The sequence below is a fragment of the Nilaparvata lugens genome, chromosome 1 (genome assembly GCF_014356525.2).
Source record: "Nilaparvata lugens isolate BPH chromosome 1, ASM1435652v1, whole genome shotgun sequence".
NCBI lineage: Eukaryota > Metazoa > Arthropoda > Insecta > Hemiptera > Delphacidae > Nilaparvata > Nilaparvata lugens.
This window is the reverse complement of record NC_052504.1, coordinates 80,036,634-80,059,846: the sequence shown is the minus strand read 5'-3', so window position 1 is coordinate 80,059,846 and position 23,213 is coordinate 80,036,634. Positions and strand designations below refer to the sequence as shown.

General features: G+C 32.1%; 2 protein-coding genes across 2 annotated transcripts in view; one reads left to right on the top strand and one right to left on the bottom strand.

The window, feature by feature from the left end:
* LOC111049360 overlaps nucleotides 1-23,213 on the bottom strand; it is a 443,105-nt gene that overhangs the window by 214,974 nt on the left and 204,918 nt on the right. The window lies entirely within an intron of this gene.
* LOC111053288 lies at nucleotides 115-9,296 on the top strand. Its single transcript, XM_022340142.2, has 2 exons — nucleotides 115-639; nucleotides 8,476-9,296. The coding sequence occupies exons 1-2, from the start codon at nucleotides 295-297 to the stop codon at nucleotides 8,902-8,904; spliced, it is 774 nt and encodes a 257-aa protein (XP_022195834.2). The 5' UTR covers nucleotides 115-294; the 3' UTR covers nucleotides 8,905-9,296.

Here is a 23,213-nt window from a genome sequence, read left to right as displayed (position 1 = left end):
GGAGCAAATCGGCAACACTGCTCACCCCTACCACTACCTACTGCGCAGTTGCCGCTTGTCAGAGCAAGTGACTAACCGGTCGACGCTCAACGATCGATAGTACAAGTGCAAGTGGTTAGTGCTCAGTGACAACTGGATTCAGTTAGTGAAGTTATCCGTATTCCGTCATTTGTTTATATTCAATTCATTCATTAATTTATTGTTCAAATTATACGCAATTCAATTCATTAAGTAGGATACATTCGTTAGATACCGCAGTTTGTTTCATAATATTATATCGTTGGCGGTTGAATCATGACTGAAAAATGGAGTGCAGATGATACGTTAAAAATAATTCGGGAGTTTCGCGCCAAAGAATGCCTATGGAACCGGAAACTGTCGTCATTCAAAGACAAAGTTGAAAAGGAACAGGCATTCCAAAAAATCGCCGAAAACATGAACATTGTTGGCTTCGGAGCGGACGATGCTAAAAGGAAAATGAGAACGCTTCGATCCACCTATCATCAGGAGAAGAAAAAAATACAGTTATCGTTACTGTCCGGCGATTCTCCATATTATGTGACGAATTTAGGGTGGTACAGCGAGATGGAGGATTTATTGAGCTGCGTACATGAGAGCCAATCTCTGTCGGTGGAAAATGTGAGTAGTGTAGGTCTACAACCATTTTTAATTGTGGAAACTGTTGTTATGTTCCTCACTGAGTAAAAATTAGACAAATTAATTTTCAGTAAAAAATAAATTCAAACTAGTTCCGATTAGTATCATCAATGCTAATAATACATAATAATATATTTCATCGACAATAATAATAATACAAGATAACACTACAATTAGTTAATGATCTAGCAAATATTTATCCCATCTAGGTCTAGGGTCACACTATCTTGAGTAACTAGATTTTCATAGTAATATGCATTGCAAGAAAAATTCATCAATATAAAAAATAACGGACATAGGCTTTACCTGGCTCTATAGTGAGGTCCACGTTATAATGGCAGTGTAGGATTGACAATACTGTTGCTGTCCTTTTCTATCATACAACAAAACAGATAGCGCTATCTTTCTCTAGCTTTGCAATGTTGTCTGTTTGCCAGAATATTTTATTTTTACTTTTGACAGTGACTGTACAAAAGTAAACAAACAATTCTCAGACTCCATTTTTTTTCTTCATTCTATCAAAATACTTTAGTACACAAGTCGTACAATTGATTTAAAATATAGTTTTGAAACAATGAAATAATTTTTAGACATTAGCGTATGAGAAACACAAATTAAAATACCTGAAATGACATTTTAAAAGTCGATAACTAACCATTCTAGACTTCATCCATGCTTCAGTTAGCCTACACGTATAGGTTAGACCTACTCGTACCGGTATAAATAATATTGAAATGTTATTTCAGAATTATTTCCATTGAAATTACTTATTTTAAATAGGATTCCTATTTTTCTATTATTTTTAAAAGAAATTGGAATAGAATACCTACAAAATAGCTTAATTTCTGTTGTTTTGAAATTCAGATTGGTGTTTCACAGCTTTTTAAATTAGCCGCCATTTCAGGTTTGTATAAAAATAAAAATCTGATCTCAGTTATGGAAGCAAATTTTTGAATCAAATTAAGAAAAAATATATATTCTTGATTAATTTGAAATTAAATTGATTATTTTATCAAGGAAATGATAATTATTATTAGATCAAATTTAATGGGATGAATTGAGTAACAGCTATGTACACTCAGTGGCAAAATGGAGAGACTTGGCAACGTTTTTCTCCTATCTTTCTTCACTGCCATTATAACGTGGACCTCACTATAGGTATATGCTATCATGTTATTGAGCGTTACAAGATAAATGTTAGTTATTGATAAGAACTCGATTGATTAGCTGATCTTAGCTAAATTGATTCATTCAAATTCAAATAGTTCTTTATTCTTCATAAAAACAATCCATTATAATTTACAATCTGTCAGTTACAGAGAAAAGATAGCGTAACTTGTATCCGTAGCCTCTGGCTCTACATTAACTCTTACATCTAGGTAATTTCCTGGATTTACTAATCCAATAAGATTTAACTAATCAAAAAATTAGTTGTGATGAAAAATTAACGTTTTTATAATTTATATAATATTATCATTTAATTTTATTAATAATTATCATTCTAGGCACCTGCTGATGTATGGTTTCCAAGGAATCAACGAATAAGTTAATAATCAAATAGCATTCCTATATAGTTCACTCCTTCAAGTATTCTCAGAAATCTCTTGCGGAATGTATACCACGTGAAATTACTCAATTCATTTTTATTGCCGAAGAGCAAGATAATGAGGTAACATTTACTGGATTACCATACCATTCCCATTATTATTCGATGATTTCAGTTTCGTTCCCTCAATCTACAATAACTCACCGACGCGACCTTGTACAACTCGCAATTTATTTTCTTGATTAAATTGAAATCAATTTGATTATTTTATCAAGGAAATGATAATTATTATTAGATCAAATTTAATGGGATGAATTGAGTAACAGCTATGTACACTCAGTGGCAAAATGGAGAGACTTGGCAACGTTTTTCTCCTATCTTTCTTCACTGCCATTATAACGTGGACCTCACTATAGGTATATGCTATCATGTTATTGAGCGTTACAAGATAAATGTTAGTTATTGATAAGAACTCGATTGATTAGCTGATCTTAGCTAAATTGATTCATTCAAATTCAAATAGTTCTTTATTCTTCATAAAAACAATCCATTATAATTTACAATCTGTCAGTTACAGAGAAAAGATAGCGTAACTTGTATCCTCGTAGCCTCTGGCTCTACATTAACTCTTACATCTAGGTAATTTCCTGGATTTACTAATCCAATAAGATTTAACTAATCAAAAAATTAGTTGTGATGAAAAATTAACGTTTTTATAATTTATATAATATTATCATTAATTTTATTAATAATTATCATTCCGGGCACCTGCTGATGTATGGTTTCCAAGGAATCAACGAATAAGTTAATAATCAAATAGCATTCCTATATAGTTCACTCCTTCAAGTATTCTCAGAAATCTCTTGCGGAATGTATACCACGTGAAATTACTCAATTCATTTTTATTGCCGAAGAGCAAGATAATGAGGTAACATTTACTGGATTACCATACCATTCCCATTATTATTCGATGATTTCAGTTTCGTTCCCTCAATCTACAATAACTCACCGACGCGACCTTGTACAACTCGCAATTTATTTTCTTGATTAAATTGAAATCAATTTGAAGTGTAACAAAGCGGCGTCATAAAAAGAATATATTTCATTAATATTGATTTCAATTGTTATATGGGACAAGTCGGCTGGCAGGCACCTGCCAGAGTGAGAGAGTGAACAAGTAAAAATTCAGCAGACAACCATACAGAAGTCATAATTCCTTCCACGGATAAAATACCGTTCCAAGTAACAACAGATAATAACAATAATTATTAATGTAAGATATTTTTCTTGTAGCCCAGCAAAGGTAATCGATTTGTTTTGAAGGTTGAGTGTGCTGTATGTTAATGCTGAATAACAGCGGCACACATTTTATTTACAACGACGTCTGCTCTGGCGAACAAGCATGACCGCTGAGGATCTCAATGAGAAATTTGTACTTGTGGACAAAAGAATAACAGTTTATGGCTTTTGGAAGGTGAAATTCATACCTCAAGGACGGCTCTCAATCATTCAATTCGTTCGATTGAGCGTTATTTGATTGTTACAAAACGAAGAACTGAAACATCACCTTTGTTTGTCACTTATTTAACGACTGCCATGTTATCCAATACGATATATTATTAAACCATTCAGCTGGCAATAACCAGTCGATCAGTCCAACACCCATAAATTTTGCACCCTTAGCTACAAGTACAGTACATGGTAATGAGGCTATTTTCAGACAAGGTTGTCTCATGTAAGTTTGAAACTGGTTTGTTGGAATTGATCTACGCATTCAAATTCAATGGGGAATCAATCAATAGAACTACCCCGTTTTTCAAATTGACAGGTGGTGTTTTTCGCACGTCAATTAGAGGTCTAATAGATGCAAAATAGATGCTATCTAGAATTAATAGCTCTTGTTATAGTAGTAAATAACAGCTACATAAAAAATAGCTTTTGCTCTATTTTTTTCAATAGAACAATAATTGAGAAAGCTTGTATAATGAAGTAAGAAGGGATATGTTTATAACTTCAATTTTTTCAATAGAGTAATAATTGTGAAAGCTTGTCTAATGAAGTAAGAAGATATTTGTTTATAACTTCAATTTTTTCAATAGAGTAATAATTGTGAAAACTTGTCTAATGAAGTAAGAAGGGATTTGTTTATAACTACAATTTTTTCAATAGAGTAATAATTGTGAAAGCTTGTCTAATGAAGTAAGAAGGGATTTGTTTGTAACTTCAATTTTTTCAATAGAGTAATAATTGTGAAAGCTTGTCTAATGAAGTAAGAAGGGATTTGTTTATAACTTCAATTTTTTCAATAGAGTAATAATTGTGAAAGCTTGTCTAATGAAGTAAGAAGGAATTTGTTTATAACTTCAATTTTTTCAATAGAGTAATAATTGTGAAAGCTTGTCTAATGAAGTAAGAAGGGATTTGTTTATAACTTCAATTTTTTCAATAGAGTAATAATTGTGAAAGCTTGTCTAATGAAGTAAGAAGGGATTTGTTTATAACTTCAATTTTTTCAATAGAGTAATAATTGTGAAAACTTGTCTAATGAAGTAAGAAGGGATTTGTTTATAACTACAATTTTTTCAATAGAGTAATAATTGTGAAAGCTTGTCTAATGAGGTAAGAAGGGATTTGTTTGTCACTTCAATTTTTTCAATAGAGTAATAATTGTGAAAGATTGTCTAATGAAGTAAGAAGGGATTTGTTTATAACTTCAATTTTTTTTCAATAGAGTAATAATTGTGAAAGCTTGTCTAATGAAGTAAGAAGGAATTTGTTTATAACTTCTTGAGATTAGTTTCAATTTCTAAAACCATCCCAATTATTTCCAATTCCAGGGATTATTATATTTTATTTCCAGAGCAAAAGTTCAGATTAATAATTATAATTATATAATTATTCTCTAATATTATTATCAATTTATCAAAATCATAGTATAATTATATCTCAAATCGAGAATTGATAATTTGGTTAGTTTTCAATATTCAATAAATTGATTTTCTTCTTATTTTGAAACCAGATATTGTTATCCTTCTCTTTTTTGGGGCCTTCAATAGCGAAAACAATCAATCACTGAAAAGCTCAGCAGCCTCAATTAAAATAAATGAAGATACCACGATACCTTCAGTTATTCTAATTCATTAATTATTATCATCAACTCACTACATTATTGATTCATCATTAAATTTCAGGTGTAAAATTTTAAAATCACGTTCCGGAAATATCTGATATGGATTCCACCAAAAACTTTAATTTCATCCATTTCACTCAGTAATCCGTTGGACCATTCAATTAATATTTAGCTCATCCTATCAAAACAAGTAGTAATTATTTTGAAGGAAAATTTCCAAATTATACTAGGACCTTCGTTGAAAAAATGCAAAAAACTTCCACTCTATAGAAAATTATCACATTCAAGATCATTATAATTACGTGAAATTTATGTGAATTAGCGAAATGTCTCTACTTTTCTATCCTTATCTGTGCACCTGTTAAGAATTGAATATAATGTAGTACTCACGAATTCAGTTTGAAAAGGACAAAAAACGAAGTTCAGCATTACCTGAAAAGGAGAGATCGAATTAGTAATCATCATAAATTATTATATTGGAAATCAAAGTAATAATCTAGTAATTGGATCTATAATAATATGCTCATGCGAACATTAAAATACTCAAATACACTCATGCTCATACTCAAGGCCCTTTGAGATACCTCTACCCATTTCCGCCCCTTTCCCCGCCGCATTTATTTCCCCTTTCCCATTTCCGCCGCCTAATTTATTTGGATCCATTAATTCATTTTTTAGGTCTAATATGAAGTTTTTTTATCCATAGGTAATATTTTATATCAGCCGATTTACTCTTTAATGCTTTTACTTACTTTACTTTACTTTTCTTGTTCTTCATAATTATGAAACTGCATTAACTGCATACTTGAATGACTTGAGTACAATTAAATTATAACTGAAATAATAATTTTTCATTTACACTTGAAAATGGCTTTAAGGAATTGAAACTAGTTGTGATTTAATACAATAAAAAAGGATACTTGATACCTTCAACTTCTATTTCATTTTATCTGATTAGTGATCTGTGTTTCAAGGAACTTCAAAAATAAAAAATGAAAAATGCTACATTGACTGAAATTTGGGCCCCTAGAAATTTTCCGTCCTGGGTAAATGCACACTGAGCCCATTCAAAAGCTGCGGCTTGATGCTACTAATTTATTACAATTAAAAAATGTTCTAAATAAATATGAGTTTATACAATTACAGTAATCAGCAAATTCATCAACAAAATTCAAGTTCATTTGTTTATTTTATGATTTTTTACAAGTTTATTTTATGATAATGATGATACTGAAATCAGAAAAACGTATGTCAATTAAAAAAAATCAAACTCATGAGATTTCATACAGTTCAAGTATTGAAAAAACACTACAATGAAATAAAACAACCTGTGTGAAAACAAAACTGTAGCCTATACACATAATAAATATCGGCGCAGGACTTCTTGTAGCAGTTAGGAAACTTTCATGTTCTAGTTCGTGTAACTACCACCAGCCAGCAGCACTGGTATTTCAGGTTCAAGCGACTTAGTTCAGCGTTCTCCGCTAGAGCGCATGTACTACACCAAACACTATTCATGTACAGCAGAGAGGAGCCGTCAGTCACAATAAACAGATTATTATTCCTAGTCGGCTCGAAATAATGTAAATGGCTTTACATTTTATGAGAGCATGAAACCATAAGTTTATATGAGAGCCAATACTGATTTCAAGATATTTATTTATTGATATTAATATCCACTTCAAAGTGAAATTGGATTCAAAAACTAATAGATAAACTTATTATTTGTTTACAGTATTTTAATACACTCAAATGTTTATAAATAATATTGCAATAATTTATTGACGGTTAGCATACTAAATTTGGCGTAATGACAGTTCGAATCGCGCAGCCAGCAATATTTTTTGTTGTATTTAAACTTCATATTTTGGAATTATCCTCAGATATAAAACTCCTAATTTAATATTTGAAATTCTGGGATTTTTCTCAGTTTTATAGGTGAAATAATCCTAGAAAAGGAAAATCGCAATACTATTTCTACGATGAAATTGAGTAACAAGCGTTCATTCTGTTAATTTCTAGAGAATACATCAATTCAAATACCTATTCATTTTTTTATACGGCTACTGAAAGTATTGAAACACAAGTTATCAAGTACCCTTCATTGTTCATTTCATCACAACACAACTAGTTTCAAATCTTCAAGAGCTATTTTCAAATGTTAACACTTGATTTACACATGAAACACAAGTTCTTGAAGAGAACTTGAAAGATGTTCTTGAAGAGTTAAAACTAGTTGTGTTGTGGTAAAATGAAAGGTACTTGATCATTCATATTGTGAATAATAAATACATTATAAATTCAAATCTATGAATAGCATAAATCATGCTCTAACGCTAAAGTATAGGGAAACTATTTAATTCGGGACTCTTAATTGAACGCCGAAGCGATCAGCCGATAGAAAACAAGACATTGTTCATGTATATTGTCAATACCTATATTACTTCAGGCCCCACAACTAATTAATGACGTCATAACATGTAGATTGATTCTTCCTAGATAATAGTAATTTATACTAGCTTATCAATGTAACTTTTGTTACTGTATCGATTTTTTATTGGATGGAATACTATCTAAATTTCAGATTAAAGACATTTGTATTTTATTAAATATAAATTTTATTGAAATAAAAAACACTTTATTCCACAAATGCGATAATTTATCCATACTTTCTGCTTGATAGACATAGGCCTACTCGATTCAGTGATAGAGCTATTGTTAAATTCATCTCAACCAAAAATACTTAATAATAGCCTGTATCAGAATCATAGTTTATTAGAGATCAGTTGTGGGGCCTGAAGTAATAGATGGTATTGATATTGTACAGCGTTGTAGATACATTTTTTATCTCTTAGAAAGACGCACATTTTATCTCTTATAATACGCAGTTTTTAAAGTTTACTGGTTATTGCCTTGAATCTGGAAGACTTTTATTTTTCAGTTTTAGGCTATTAATTTGCCTTCAATATTTGCTGTACATCGCCTTTAGTAAGATTATATGTTAATAAGACCACAAAGAAAAGCAAACTACACAGTATAAATCCAAGCCGGTGACTTCCTACATGATATCAAAGTGGATGATTATAATACTCTGTTTCACTTTTTGGGTTATCTATGATGATATTTTTCAATTTTGTTACAGGCTTCCCATCCATCAGTGAAAGCAGACTTCAACATGCCTGAACTATTATTCGTAGACGATGACATTGAAATCGAGTGTCCGATTGACCCCCTCGCAAGCGGACCTTCGAAAAGAAAACTGAGAATAACTTCTTCGTTTTCCGACACACCATCACCACCAGAAAAAAGGAAAATCACAGCTGAGGACAACGAACGTTTACTAACAAATCTGGTTGAACAATTGCAAACAATCTCTAACAATTGCAATGTGCAAGTGGACAAAGGTGATTGCTATGATAATTTCGGCAAGTATGTTTCATCGATGTTACGTAGCATTGGACCTCCGACTGCAATGAGGCTCCAGGAGAAGATTACTTCCCTCCTCACTAATGCTATGTGCCCACACAATAATACTCGTGAACAATCTACTTCAAGTGACTTTTACCAATAGAATAGTATTATATCGTTTATTTATATTATAAGTAGTAATATTTGCCCTGATACTCTGGAGAGATGTGTTACTCGACTGACTATTAGATTGAATGTACCGTTGAATGAACAAAAGTATAATTCTTATTACTGATTGTATAAAACATATTTGATTTACTGAGTTTTACTTGTACAGTATATTCATTACCATAGAAGACACCCATACCTGACGGGTTCTTCAAATGAGTTACAGTATTTGAATAATAAGGCTGAAATCTAGAAGTTTCCAGTAAAATGTTATATTTTCAATAAAAATTTTAATTATAAATAAATATGAATTGGCATTTTTAAATAAAAATTTGAGAATAAATTATACTTGATCGAATAAGGAATGAAAAGTGAATTGCTTTACTAGAAAACCGTGCAAAATTAATTACAAATTTAAATTCAACTTACAAATTCTTATATTATAATCCCTCTTCCACCAATATGAAGATGCTAGAAACCCACAGCTTTCAATTATCAACATAAAAATTACATTTTTTTTAAATATATGACGACAGTACGAGTATCTATACTATCTATGACTCGCACTCTCGTACTTATAATTATTATTATTATTATTATTGGGTCAATGTGAAATTACCAAATGAATACCAAGAGCAGAATTACCAAGAGCAGGAATTCCACATCCCAGAGGAAAAAATGAACTTCTCTCAGTGGAAAATGCCACCCAATTTTTGGATTGATTATTTATCATCCACTATCACCCCCTGATTGTTGGTTCAATGAGTTTTTTCAAGGTTAGAACACATCATATTCATAGCTCACATTTTACGTAATAATGTTTCAACATTATCAATGGGTTTCTCTATTCGTATTACTATGATTATTGAACAGTTGTGAATAATCTCGTAATATGTAGATTTGGTTAAGTTCTGAAACATTGAAGATTTATATATGCATTTCTTCAATAAAATTGTTGTATCTGAACAGGGCTGTAAGGCCATCATGCCACATGATGGAGCAATGACATAATAAACCACGTTGTAAAATCTATTGGGGATTATTGACCTTTCCAGAAACAAATGTAATAATTGAGAACCCACTATCCACTTAATGTAATATTCCATTCAACCGTCTGTCACGATATAAATACGATGTAGTTCAATAGGTCTCCAGTAGCCTTGCCTTGAGCACGATAGAGCATTTAATTTCACATGACAATATCGATAACAGAAAAAAAAACTTTCAAGGGCCTCTCACTGGAAAGGTTCCGACTCAGTTTAGACCAGCTACATTCATAAATATCCAAATGATTTGGATTAAAGAGGTCAGTACAGGTTGACAGCTTAGTTCGGACACTGGCCCTTGGCTAGACGTAGCGACCTTTACATGGAAATTATATCAACTATGTAATGTATTATGACGTTGATATCTGTATCGAATGTCCACTTGTTTACGATGTAACATTGACCCATATTTATATTGTAAGTGCACCCACATGCTGATAGTTGAGTGATTTATTACCACAATCATCACCGTTCTTACGTCTTTATGTTTTGCTATTTTTAGCAAAAATTTCCACTTGAAAGTGTTCAATATTTGAAAATGCCAGAAGAGGGACTGTTTAAAAAATTTCAAGATTTGATTGAACACGATCAAAACGAAATAACATCTTCGATATCCAATAAATTATACTATAGGATTAGTTGAAACTACAGTAACTATATTACCCACAGTATGACCATTGGAATTTTTTTTCCCGCCGCCGCCATGAAGATTCCAAATATTTGAATTTTACAATGGAGCTTATATGGGATTATAAGTAAAATCGCATGCTTTTCTTATTAAAGTATATTTTTGTGATTATTAACTTCTATATGATGTATTTCATGTTTTTTCTGTATTCCCAATATAGTTTTGGAACTTGAAATAGTAAATCGTGGATAATAACGAGTAAAAATGAAAGGTAGGTAACGTAACCTGAAAGCTGAATTTCCAAAAAAAATACCATAAAACTTTTGAAATGTGTCATGATATTGTAATAAATTTTGTTCCATTGACAAATAATAAAGTTCTCATATCTATTTCTAGAAGCATGATGGAATTCTCATCACAATAGATTCCATAACATTTAAATAGTTTGTTTTATCAGCCAATAAGTCTGACGAAAATATTGTAAAGCACAACATTGAATATAAACTGTGGAAGAGCCAATTATTCTAGCCATAGTACTACTTGATGAATTTAATAAACATGTAAGAAATTGAAAAATAACACACATAACCATTATTGTTCATAAAATGTTATATTCAATTGAGCCTCAAAAAATATTTGGAAATTGGATTATTTGAAGTTCGATCCAATAAATGGGATGAGGAAATACACAACATTGAGATTTATCTTTCTACATATTTATATAGATCACTGGTTCCCAATAAGTTGTCCGCAAAAGCTCTAGAAGTGGTCCGCGAGGAGTCCGAGGGAAGGAAAATTGATGTTGTAAGCTTTATTAGTGGTTTTTAGAGTTATCTTTTTTGTCTATATCAAAGTATAATCGATTTCTATTCGAAAATGATATATCAAACTCATCTTAAGTCCATAATATGTTTCCAATCGGTAAAATAAGTGATAAGTTACAAATGTCTAGAGCTATAAGATAGGACTTGAAAGTTTGTTTGGAATCTTAATGGCGGATTTGTACCATGTGACCGAACTAACCAACCAGAAGCGTGACAGTCAATGGCCATACTGTGGGTAATATAGTTACTGTAGTTGAAACCTTAACACATTTTCAGACTGCTTCAAACCATTGTTTGAATGACTTAATCTATATCGGACTATGTGTTATCTAAATTTGGGAGTGGAATAGCTCAAAGTTACCTCATTTTTTCTTCTCCCTATCATTTTGATAATGTACTTATTGTATAAATGAATTGTTTCATTCTCATAGTTGGAGACATGATTGATATTTTCATCATATTCCTCTAGTTCCTATGATCATGAATAATTGTTTTAATTGATTTGTTTACAAAGATAAATATGAAGATTGAAGACCTATGTATGCTCAAGGCCGACTTCTATAAGGATTAACAAGCGATGTAGAAGCTGATTTCTTGAAATAAAGTGATTGATGAAACATCAACTAAACAACCATCACATTCAATCTAAATTGATCAAAGTACACTAACATTTCAGAGCTTTAACTTAATTTCAATGATTTCGGAGTTAGAATGACAGTTTAAGCGTCGATTGTTCAAAAGTAATGGATTTCCTTATGAGAATAGGTAAAGGATGAGAATTACAATTATTTGATGTATAGCTTTATCATAATAAAGAAGTTGTGAAATGAGAAGATGTAAGCCGGTAGCATCTAAAATTTGTTTGCAAACCAAATAACATTGAATGGTTATTCCATTTACAAGATTGTAATTTTAACGATAATCAAAATTAATTTATTATAACGATATCATTACAATTCGATTCAGCATTCAAGAAAAATATTGTATCTTATCAACCTAATGATAACGATCAACATTCCAATTAGAATTACTTTCAAAATAATCCATGCAACCTAGCAATTTCACTCAAGAACATCAAATTGAATCGTTTCAGTAAATTAATTCGATACAGAAAATTGAATTTGTCAAGAATTACCATCCAATGGAAATGTCAAGTTAATATTGATTCGATTCGGGAGATTCAGCCAACCATGAATTCAATAATTTGGTAGTAAACGAAGAAATTCAACTTGGCAAAATTATGATCATTCAATAACCTATCAACGAAACGACAATAATTGTATGGAATTAAATTCAGTAGAATTATGATCATTTAATAACCTCAATTGAAACGTCGAATACAGAACGAGTCGATAGATTCAATCACCAATATAAATCAAATAACAGTTAGTATTCATTGGGTGCATCATCAAAACTTGATTTGGTTTCGAAGATTGAATTCAATAAATGGGTGGTAAGCTCGCTACAGTAACGCTATGATGTGATTACAGTTCACAGATAACCACAACGATGACTATTGAATTATACATTGGCTACATAAGCTATATTATGGTATTTGTAACTGTTTATTGGCAAATGAAAATAATGTTTGGCGATTAGTGGCTGTTGCGGAAGGTGGAAGGCAGTCAGTCAGGTCCGGCTTGGTTGATGTGGGTAGTGCAAGGAAGGTGTTCTGTCGGATATGTGAGTGTGTGTAGATAGGTAACATCACCCTCTCTGTCACTCCTGCTAGAAGCAGCATTACCGTTAGAATTGCACTGGGTCACTGGGCGAATTTCCCCCCTTCATCTTCCATCATGTCATCAATCTCCACATCTAAATTCTTCTCCTCTTTTTCTTCTTCAACTTTTCCTCCTTCTTCCAAAGAGCTTTAGTAGTAGCATCTTTGGTCCACTTGACTACGTAACGTGCAGTTACTCTGCTCACTCATCTAACAGAAATTGAGTTAGGGTATCTGGTTTCGGTACTGCTCAATCACCATTGCCAGTGAAGGTCACGTCTCATTAATGTGAGTGGATTACGCCACATAACAGAAGGAAGAAAATGTGTTTTTGTTGATGGTAAAGCTTCACTTAATCCAAAAATTGATACAATTTTTTGTTTTTTTCTAATTATTCAATAATTTACCAACAACCCCGTTTAAAGACGGAATTTATTCAGTCTTAAACTTGATAGTATGGAATAGTTATTTGGGATTTCATATTTCTGTATAACAAAATTGGGTCAACTAAATGTCTACAGATGGAAATTACTGAGATATTGCATTTATTCAAATAAATAAAATAAAATGATTAAACGAGAATCCAAATTTTGTATATAAGCTGTGCTGAATAGTGAGTTGTGTTTTTCTGGCTCTAAATTTTGTAAAATTACTCAAAAATTTTCCAATTAATGGTGATTTGAGTGTGATATTTTTGTTTTTTATTCTGTTTTCAACCGTCAAAATTAAAAAATCGTAGTTTTCGTTGTTTTTGAGTGAAAATGGACTAAATTTTAGTAAATTGAAATCATAACCCTATTTCGGACTTTTAAAATGTTATCTAAATTTGGGAGAGAAATAGTACAAGGAGTATCCTTAGTTTTTCTCTCCCAATCAGTGCTTCTTTGTGAAAAATATAAATAAATAAATTAAATGCTGTAAATAACCCCGCAGACTTCTGTTACTGCAAATATTGATAACAGGGTTTTCACAAATATTGTAAGTCTTCAGGGTGATTAACAGCATTTAAAGCTGGATTTACACAAAAGTTATGAACAAAATGTTGATAACTCAATCAAACGCAACTTAATTTTTATTCTCGTTTTATAATTTTTCAAATTCAAAAAGTTATTTATTTCATAAGTCGTACAAGCAATTACAGTGTTAGCCTATACATCATAAAAAAAGAATACACTTAACAATAAAAATAAGACAATGTCAGCACCACAGAAATGACAGCGATATACAAATATATATTAAGAAATATTTACTCTCGCAGAGGCATTACTGCCTGTGTGCGAGAATGAGAATAATAATAATAAACTAGATATTTCTAGTCATAGATTTCTTTCACTTTCTTTTAAGGGCTACTGAAATGTATAAAAACACAATAAAACTATTGAAAATAAATAGCGGTAGGCTAGTGAAAAAATAATTTCACATCTATACATCAGCAAAATTAGAATGGAATGAAAATTAATGAACTTAATTTGATTTGATTTACACAACCCCATTTTCAGTAGAGGTTTGCTGTTCATATAACTAAATCATATGGATGATTATTATCATATGAACATAAACTATTGTTCATTTATTTTATTCACACTTGAAACCAAGGTACCTAGAATACCAAGTACCATGTATTCTAGGTACATTGCTTGAAACATTGCTCTTGAAGGAAAGCATTGAAATTAGTTGTGTTGTGATAAAATAAAAGGGTACTTGATAGCTTCATTGTGTTTCAATGATCCATGTGGTAATACTCCTAATGTAATTTAAAAATGCAATTAAAAAACAAGTTCTTATAATAACATCACAATGATTGGTGGAGAAACATGTTTTTCCAACATTCCATTAGTGAAGAACCGATAATTCATTTGAATTAAAAACAAAATGAATTAGTTTAAACACACATAATTATTGACATTTAAGTTTCTAGTCTATGATTCTCGTAAGATATGCTAGGAATTACCTTGGGCGTACAAAAAATTTATAAAGAAATTTCAGAGAGTAAAAATTAATAATGAATGAATGAGAATATCACGTGACTTACGAGCGTCAGTTGTTGCACATGAGGCAGACATCCCCTTATGCTGCTTCCGCCCCTATGGGCACGACACATCTTCTTATTCAGATCTACTTCCGCAAAAAAGGCGTTCTTTGGCTTCATGTCCCGCAGCCTGGGCCATCTGCTACCCCAAGACTCCATCACATGAATGGAAGACAAAGATGGAAAGGGAAAGAGGGGGAGATGGTATCTCTCAACCTTGAGAACGTGAGGGATGGTTTTATGATTCTTCATCGTTCATGAGCTTGAGGAAATAGTTTCCAAAAAGAATGAAACGATGAACACGAAGTAGGTCTACAGTCAATGTAATGCAGTAAAACGGAAATGGAAATAGATGCAACACATTGAGTAAAATCGAAACATTTACTACAGTAATTTTATCAATGAATTATTTCTCAACATCGATATATTTTTCAATGAAGGAAGTAGGATAGAAAACAACAGAAGAAGAAGAATGAGGGAAGAAAAATAAAAGCCTGGAAGAGTTGCAGATGAAAAAGTAGAAGGAATGAGAGAGAAGTAGATGGAACGAGAGAAAAGGAGATATAAGCGAGAAGTGAATGGAGCAATCAAAGAAGAAAAAGAACCAAAACAAGAGAAAGAAAAGAAGAAGGAAAAAAGAAATAGTGGAGGCACAAAAAAAGGAGAGGAGAAGACGAAGATCTAAATAAAAAGAGAAGAAAAGGGTGTAAGGAGGAGAAGAAGAGTAGAAAGAAGAAGGGAAAAAGTAAAAAGTACTGCAACTTTCCAATGCGAAGTAGATGCGAAGTAGATTTCAAGTACTCTTTGGATCTGAGTCCTTGATGATGAAAGAAATGGAAATGACAATGAATAATAAGTTATTGAATCAATGGAATCAAGGTATGGAAGGAATTTGAAGAACGTTGAGGCATAAATGAGAATGATATAGTTTTTCAAACAATAACTTGCTATCCTCTTATAAGAGATTTTTCTCTTGATTTTTTAATTTGTTCAGTCTAATTCTTTAGAGGGTTCCTTTCACATATCATTTCTATTTGCCAAAGAATAGTTCGTGAATAATTTGAGTTTTCCAAAGAATAATTTGCCATCCACTTATAAGAGATATTTCTTATATTTATTTTCAATTAGTTCAGTCCAATTCTTTAGTGGGTTCCTTTCACATATCATTTCTATTTTCCAATGGATAGTTCATGAATAATTTTAGTTTTTCAAAGAATAACTTGCCATCCTCTTATATTTTCCTAAGAATACATTTTCGGGATCTCATTTATGCCTCAACGTTCTTCAAATTCCTTCCATACCTTGATTCCATTGATTCAATAACTTATTATTCATTGTCATTTCCATTTCTTTCAATTTCAAGAAAGAGAAGAAAAGGATGAAAGGAGGAGAAGAAGAGAGTATAAAGAAGAAGGGAAAAAAGTAAAAAGTACTGCAATCTCCCAATGCGAAGTAGATGAAAATGTCTAGATGTAACAAGACCAACTTCTCAACAAGACACAACATTTCAATTCTAAATAACCAGCTAACTAGAGATGAAGTACTAATTACTAAAATAATGGACCTATTCCATTATTAAAAGTACATAAACACTTTTATTCCATGCCTTCGTTCTTGACCCGACAATAATAAAAAAGGCGTGAATTCCTTCCTTATCAATGATTCTAGTTCTAGCATTCTAACAGCCTTGGAACAGATACCGTTCAACGGTTACTAAAGGAGCCTTTTTCACAGGAATGTGAAAGGTTGAATGAAGCAGCCCCCGCTGCTAATAATCTTTGCATTTTATGGTGATAGATATTATCACTATTATAAAGGCATTGAAAGGCAAGCGATTTGTTATTCGGCTTTATAATGGTGATAGAGTGATAGTGATAGAATCATAAAATGATCAAGTCAACAATACTAAATTGTAAAGAAAGTCTCGATGTTCGATGACAGTCATATAGTAGGTTTTTTGCAATTGTTATAAGTTTCCTCAATGAATTGATGCACTCCTGTTTTTTTTATAATATTTAGCGTTATTAGTATGACGATGTTTATACAAGTTTCCTAGAATAGAATAGAATTCTTTATTGTCATTAAACACACAGTGCAATAGGCATAGTCATCAGGAAACATAAAACATACAACAGTCACACAGAAATACAAAATAAAGCGTTTCACAGAAGTCAATATGGAGTCGGAACACACATCACAATAAACTTCAACAAAAAATGAGTTCTATACATAAATGATACATAAATAGAAATAGCTTATGAATATATTTGAACATTGGAATAAATCATAAAAAAGAAAGGCTCTCCATACTTAAATAATGCCATTTTTGGAGTGAATATAGTGGTTTGGATTTCAGGAACTTGTACATTATAGTTTTAAATTTTCTAAAACTGACATTTCTAGCATCTAATGGTAACTTATTGAATAATGTTATACTCATATAATCAAAGTTCATTTGAGTCTTGGTCAATCTAGCCTGCGTTACCTGCAGTTGATGTGACTATGAATATCGCTTCTTTGCATCAATTTATCGAGATTACCTTTAGCAAAAAGCAAACAATTAAGGATGAATAGACACGGTACAGTGAGTATTCCTAGTCTTACAAAATGATCCCTACAAGATTCAGTGGATGGGATGCCAATCATTCTTCTCAGAGCCTTCTTTTGCCACAGTAGTACATCTTTAGCACCAGGAGCATTACCCCAGATCAGAATTCCATACAACAAAAACTTTTAAAGTGAATTGAAACGTTTCATTGTATTCCAGACCTTTCAGCCTTTTTATTCCACGGTTTTCACCTCTTATATTTCAAATGTTACGTATCTTATTTTATATTACTCCTACTCTCTTTCACTTTATATATTGATTCACTGTTCCATTATCATGCCAGAAATTGTCTTTGAAAGTTTCCCCTTCCGATCCCAAATCAAATAATGTCACAGCAATTGTCTCAATCCCGTTATTGTGAAACGTTTAATACAGAAAAGCAATTGCAAACAAATACAGGGATTAGTTGGATGTTTGACATTTCTCGTCAGCGAATCAGAAAGATCGTTGCAACACAAACAGGTATTTCATTGGTTTTCAAACTGCTCTAGCATAGACAGACTTAGAAACTAGTGTGTTGTCATCGGTGTTCTATTAAACGTTGACACTCCCATTTTTCAAATTAGATTGAGTCCAGTTTTTCTATTATTGATTGCATAAGTACCATCCATGCTAATTAAAAAATAATCCACTTGCAGTACCTTTCACCTGGTTATTATGACTGTGGATAGTTATAACTTATTTCATAGATTGGAAAGAGCAATATATCAAAATCCACTAATGCGTATCACAGAGATAAAATTCCTTTCAATTTCAAGTACTCTTTGGATCTGAGTCCTTGATGATGAAAGAAATGGAAATGACAATGAATAATAGGTTATTGAATCAATGGAATCAATGTATGGAAGGAATTTGAAGAACGTTGAGGAATAAATGAGATCCCGAAAATGTATTCTTAGCAAAATATAAGAGGATGGCAAGTTATTCTTTGAAAAACTGAAATTATTCATGAACTATCCTTTGGCAAGCAGAAATGATATGTGAACGGAACACTCTAAAGAATATTAGACTGAACAAATTGAAAAATCAAGAGAAAAATCTCTTATAAGAGGATGGAAAGTTATTATTTGAAAAACTAAAATTATTCATGAACTATTCTTTGGCAAGCAGAAATGATATGTGAAAGAAACCCTCTAAAGAATTAGACTGAACAAATTAAAAATTAAGAGCAATATATCTCATAAGAGGATGGCAAGTTATTATTTGAAAAACTAAAATTATTCATGAACTATTCTTCGCCAAATAGAAATGATATGTGAAAGGAATCCTCTAAAGAATTTTAGACTGAACAGATAAAAAAAATCAAGAGAATATCTCTTATAAGAGGTTGGGATGTTGTTCTTTGAAAAACTTAAATTATCCATGAACTATTCTTTGACAAATAGAAATGATATGAGAAAGGAACCCTCTAAAGAAATAGACAGAACAAATTCAAAAATCAAGAGAATATCTCTTATAAGATGATGGCAACTTGTTCTTTGAAAAACTAAAATCATTCATTGGCAAATAGAAATGACATGTGAAAGAGACCCTCTAAATTTGGGAAAGGAACAGTTTTGGGCTTCAAGTCTGTTGTTTCTTTCCCAATCATTCATAATAATTGAGAATGATATTGAATGAATAAATAAAGAACTATACTAAACAAATTAAAAAATCAAGAGAAAAATCTCTCAATAACAAATATGATTGATGGTTACAAAATATAATCAAAACAAATACGAACAGAATAATGGTTCTAGAATGAATATTGTTTGATTCAAATGTTGTATTATAGTGAGAGGTGTGAGTACTATTAGAGTGACAGGCTAAACAAAAGATACTGACAATAGGAAAACAGACCTTGGCCCAGACATAACCTTGTCCTCTCCAAGTTTATAATGTATTACAGAGTCGGGGTTGAACTAGATTCAATAACCATAATAACAACGTTCACTCTACTAAACTGATACTTGCACTCTACCACTACTATTAGACACAGAAACACAGGGAGCCGCCCACTAACTGAATTAACAAGACACGACATTCTGTAACTGCTTTTAACTCATTTTCCATTAAATGTGGAGGAATGTGTGATAGACACATGATTGAACTGAGATATGAGTATTATCACGGAGTAGAGAACACTGGTTTTCTTATTCCGTGGTATTATCAAAGATCTAACCTCAGATCTACTAAGTCTATGCCTAAGAAGACAGCCCGGGCCTTAAAATGATTTTACTCAGGCAGTATGATTTTACTCAGTCTATGAAGAAGAAATTGAATTTATATATTATTTATATAAATATATATTTGAAGAAATTAAATTTTCGCATTTTACTATTGAATTTTATTCATCTTTTGAATGAAGATACAGTTTAATAGTAATAATCCTACAGTTGGATTCCCAGAAAATTGCTCATTCCAGAATAACTTCAATGAAATCAAATCTCTTCTTACAATAATTCCCGGCTCTTCAGAACAAATCATTCACAGTATTAGCATAGAGAAACAATAGCTTGAGTAGATATCCCATGTTATAGGGCGTTTATGTCGCAACTTTTACTGTTATCTCAAGTCGATAGTTCACGTATTTCTTTCCCAAAAAGGTGTGTGATGCTGGTAGTCTCTCATATTGTTCTGTTCATACACTCTCACCCCAAGAAAACAGTAAAAATCTACAATAATCGATAGTAATCGACTTGAGATAACAGTAAAAGTTGCGACATAAACGCCCTATACCATGTGATATCTACTCAAGCTATTGTTTCTCTATGGTATTAGTTATTCAATTAAATTAGCAAGTTGATTTTTGTAATATTGATTCCCCTTGAATATTCATTCCCATCTATCATCAGCTATTAAACTGATAAAACTGAAATAAAAAGCTGTAACAAAGCAAGTCGTATCACTAGTTTTGTAACACTAAAAAAATTCAGTAAATTTACGTCTTACGCACACAAATTTATGTCGAGTTTTAAAAACAATTCAGTAAATTCAAGCCTTGTCCGCACCACTGAGATTCGCATGACACTTGACACAGGTACAGCTGAGGTATTGGAATATCTGGTGTAGGGGAATATTGTAGTTTCTATCAAAATTGAGTCAAAATTTTTTCCCAATCGTTCCCAAGAACTGTCGCTCGCCTCTAGTTTATTACTCTTTGTAATCCTCCTGAGTTCGAACACACCATGTTTTCAAGTGGAGCAGCGAAGGAGGCTTCAAGCTTATGCGTGTTGAATGTAATTCATGTATTTGAATGGGTCAAACCATATTTTTACTATATGTTTTAAATACACCACCATTAAAATACATACTGCTCAACCATTTAAATACATAACCTGAATTCTCTTCAACACCCTTCAGCTTGAAGCTACCTTAGCCGCTCCTCTCAGTTGCTATAAGGGCACCCTATGCCCTACCCTAAGCTACAAGGACAAGCAGAATGAAGCGAAGCCTATCGGCTTGTGTACGAGTATAATATTATTTCTAAAGAAGTGGCAGCAGGAAACCAGAATAAGACGAAGAGTTGGAGAAGAAAAACATAGAGAAAAAAGAAACAGCAGAAGGAGAAAAGAAAATTGAGAGGGTGGATGGAGAGGATTTGAGATAAGAGAAAGAGATTCCTGGCTGCTAAATTCCTTCCATTCGATGTCCTGGCTATGAGGTGCCACCACATGATATTAATTGCAGTTGAGATGACGTCATTGTTGAGGCACGCCCGAGAGACCAGTCACATCCTCCTCTTCCTCCTCCTCCAACTCTTCCATCTCCTCCTCCGTCTGCAGCCTTGACCTCCGCGAGGTCTTCCCCGGCATAGCTTGGGGTAGGTGGGTGGAGGGTGGCAGCACTGGAGGTCGTACAGTCATTGCAATTATTATTATGTCTGTTTTTATGGAATCATATATTCTCAAGAATGTCAGAGTTGTTTTTTTTGCATTAGAATCCAAACGTTGCGAATGGCTCATTAAAAATCTGCCAGCCATAAATTGCTGCTCAGTTTATACACTGAAGACAAGATGTGGAACACACTTGTTTCAAGATTTAAATAAATAAACCATGTATGACGATTTCTTCCATATATTGTCTTTATGACATACATCCATTGTATTATCTTGACTAAGGTCACCTGTTTCAAGCTACATAGTTCTCTAGAGCCACAATAAACTGTTTGAAATGCTATGTTGAAGTTTCTATCGAAATTGAGTATGGATGAAGGAGATTAGATTAGATAATAGAGAAACTATAAAATCATAAGAACTATATAAAATTGTTCTTCTATGGTTAAAGACAGAATGACTTGTAGTACTGTGGCGGAGTAAGTTACAAATCAAAGCCGTTATTGGTCTAGGATGCTGTATAATAGAAATGAATAGTTCCTACTTTACTAGAATACTGGAAGGTCTTGTTTTATCGTAGAAGTTAACGTAAACCAATTCCCATTGAACCAAAATACTAAAATCTAAATGCTAACAGGCTGAACATTCTCATTTATAGTAATGTTTCCAAAATTATAAACATCAGTTTATTACTTTTCAGTTTTGAATAGTTTCTATAAAAATTTCCAAACAACCACATTCCATGTGAAACTTGATCAATTTTAGACAACTCTATCGATAACTTGGAATAGAAGGATAAGAAAGTTATTTCAATTAACATTTGGACAACATTAACATTTTATCAAAATTTTTGGAGACAAATAGAACAGGCTTAGCCTAGTTTTCCTCCAATGTCATAATTGTAATATGATTATAGTATTTTATACAATAAATAAATAGAATTCATAAAGAGGCACTCACATGGTATGACATATGGCAGAGGATGACTCTTTCGTTCAATACACGAGGAATTATTGTGGTTCACTCACCTGCAACAAAAATAATATATTATTATAAAATATCAGAGAAAACACAAATGAATGAACTTACTCTAGGAAGATGCAACACGAAGGAGAAAAAACTAAAACAATGACTACTATGTTGATTATAATCAACATCATCCAGGTTGTGAACTTCATCCGCCTCATCACTGATCCTACAACCTCCGAAAACTATCATTCTCAAAGAGCCAGTCAAGTATTTATTTCTGAGATCTTTAAAGCTGCGAAACAAGGTATGCACTTTCCAATTATTCCTTCGAAGGTGTTGCAGAAAATAACAATAAATTTTAAAACATTGAGCCTGGAATATTGTTTCTGTGAACAGGATCCCAGTTCGCACAACACACTTTTTCAAGTTCTCTCCATCCAATCCTTGTTCTAGAACCGTAAATATTAACTACACTTGTTTTCCAGCTAATCTTGGCACCTACTTTTTCATAATTCCTAATTTACAGACTTTCCAGTTTTTTAACGAACCCCGGATATCCTAGTAAAGTTAGAAGGAATGGGCGGGAGAATCATCTCAGCAAAATACTTCATCCTAACATGGTTTCCCAGTTTTTTAACGAACCCTGAGATATTTGAAATCGAATG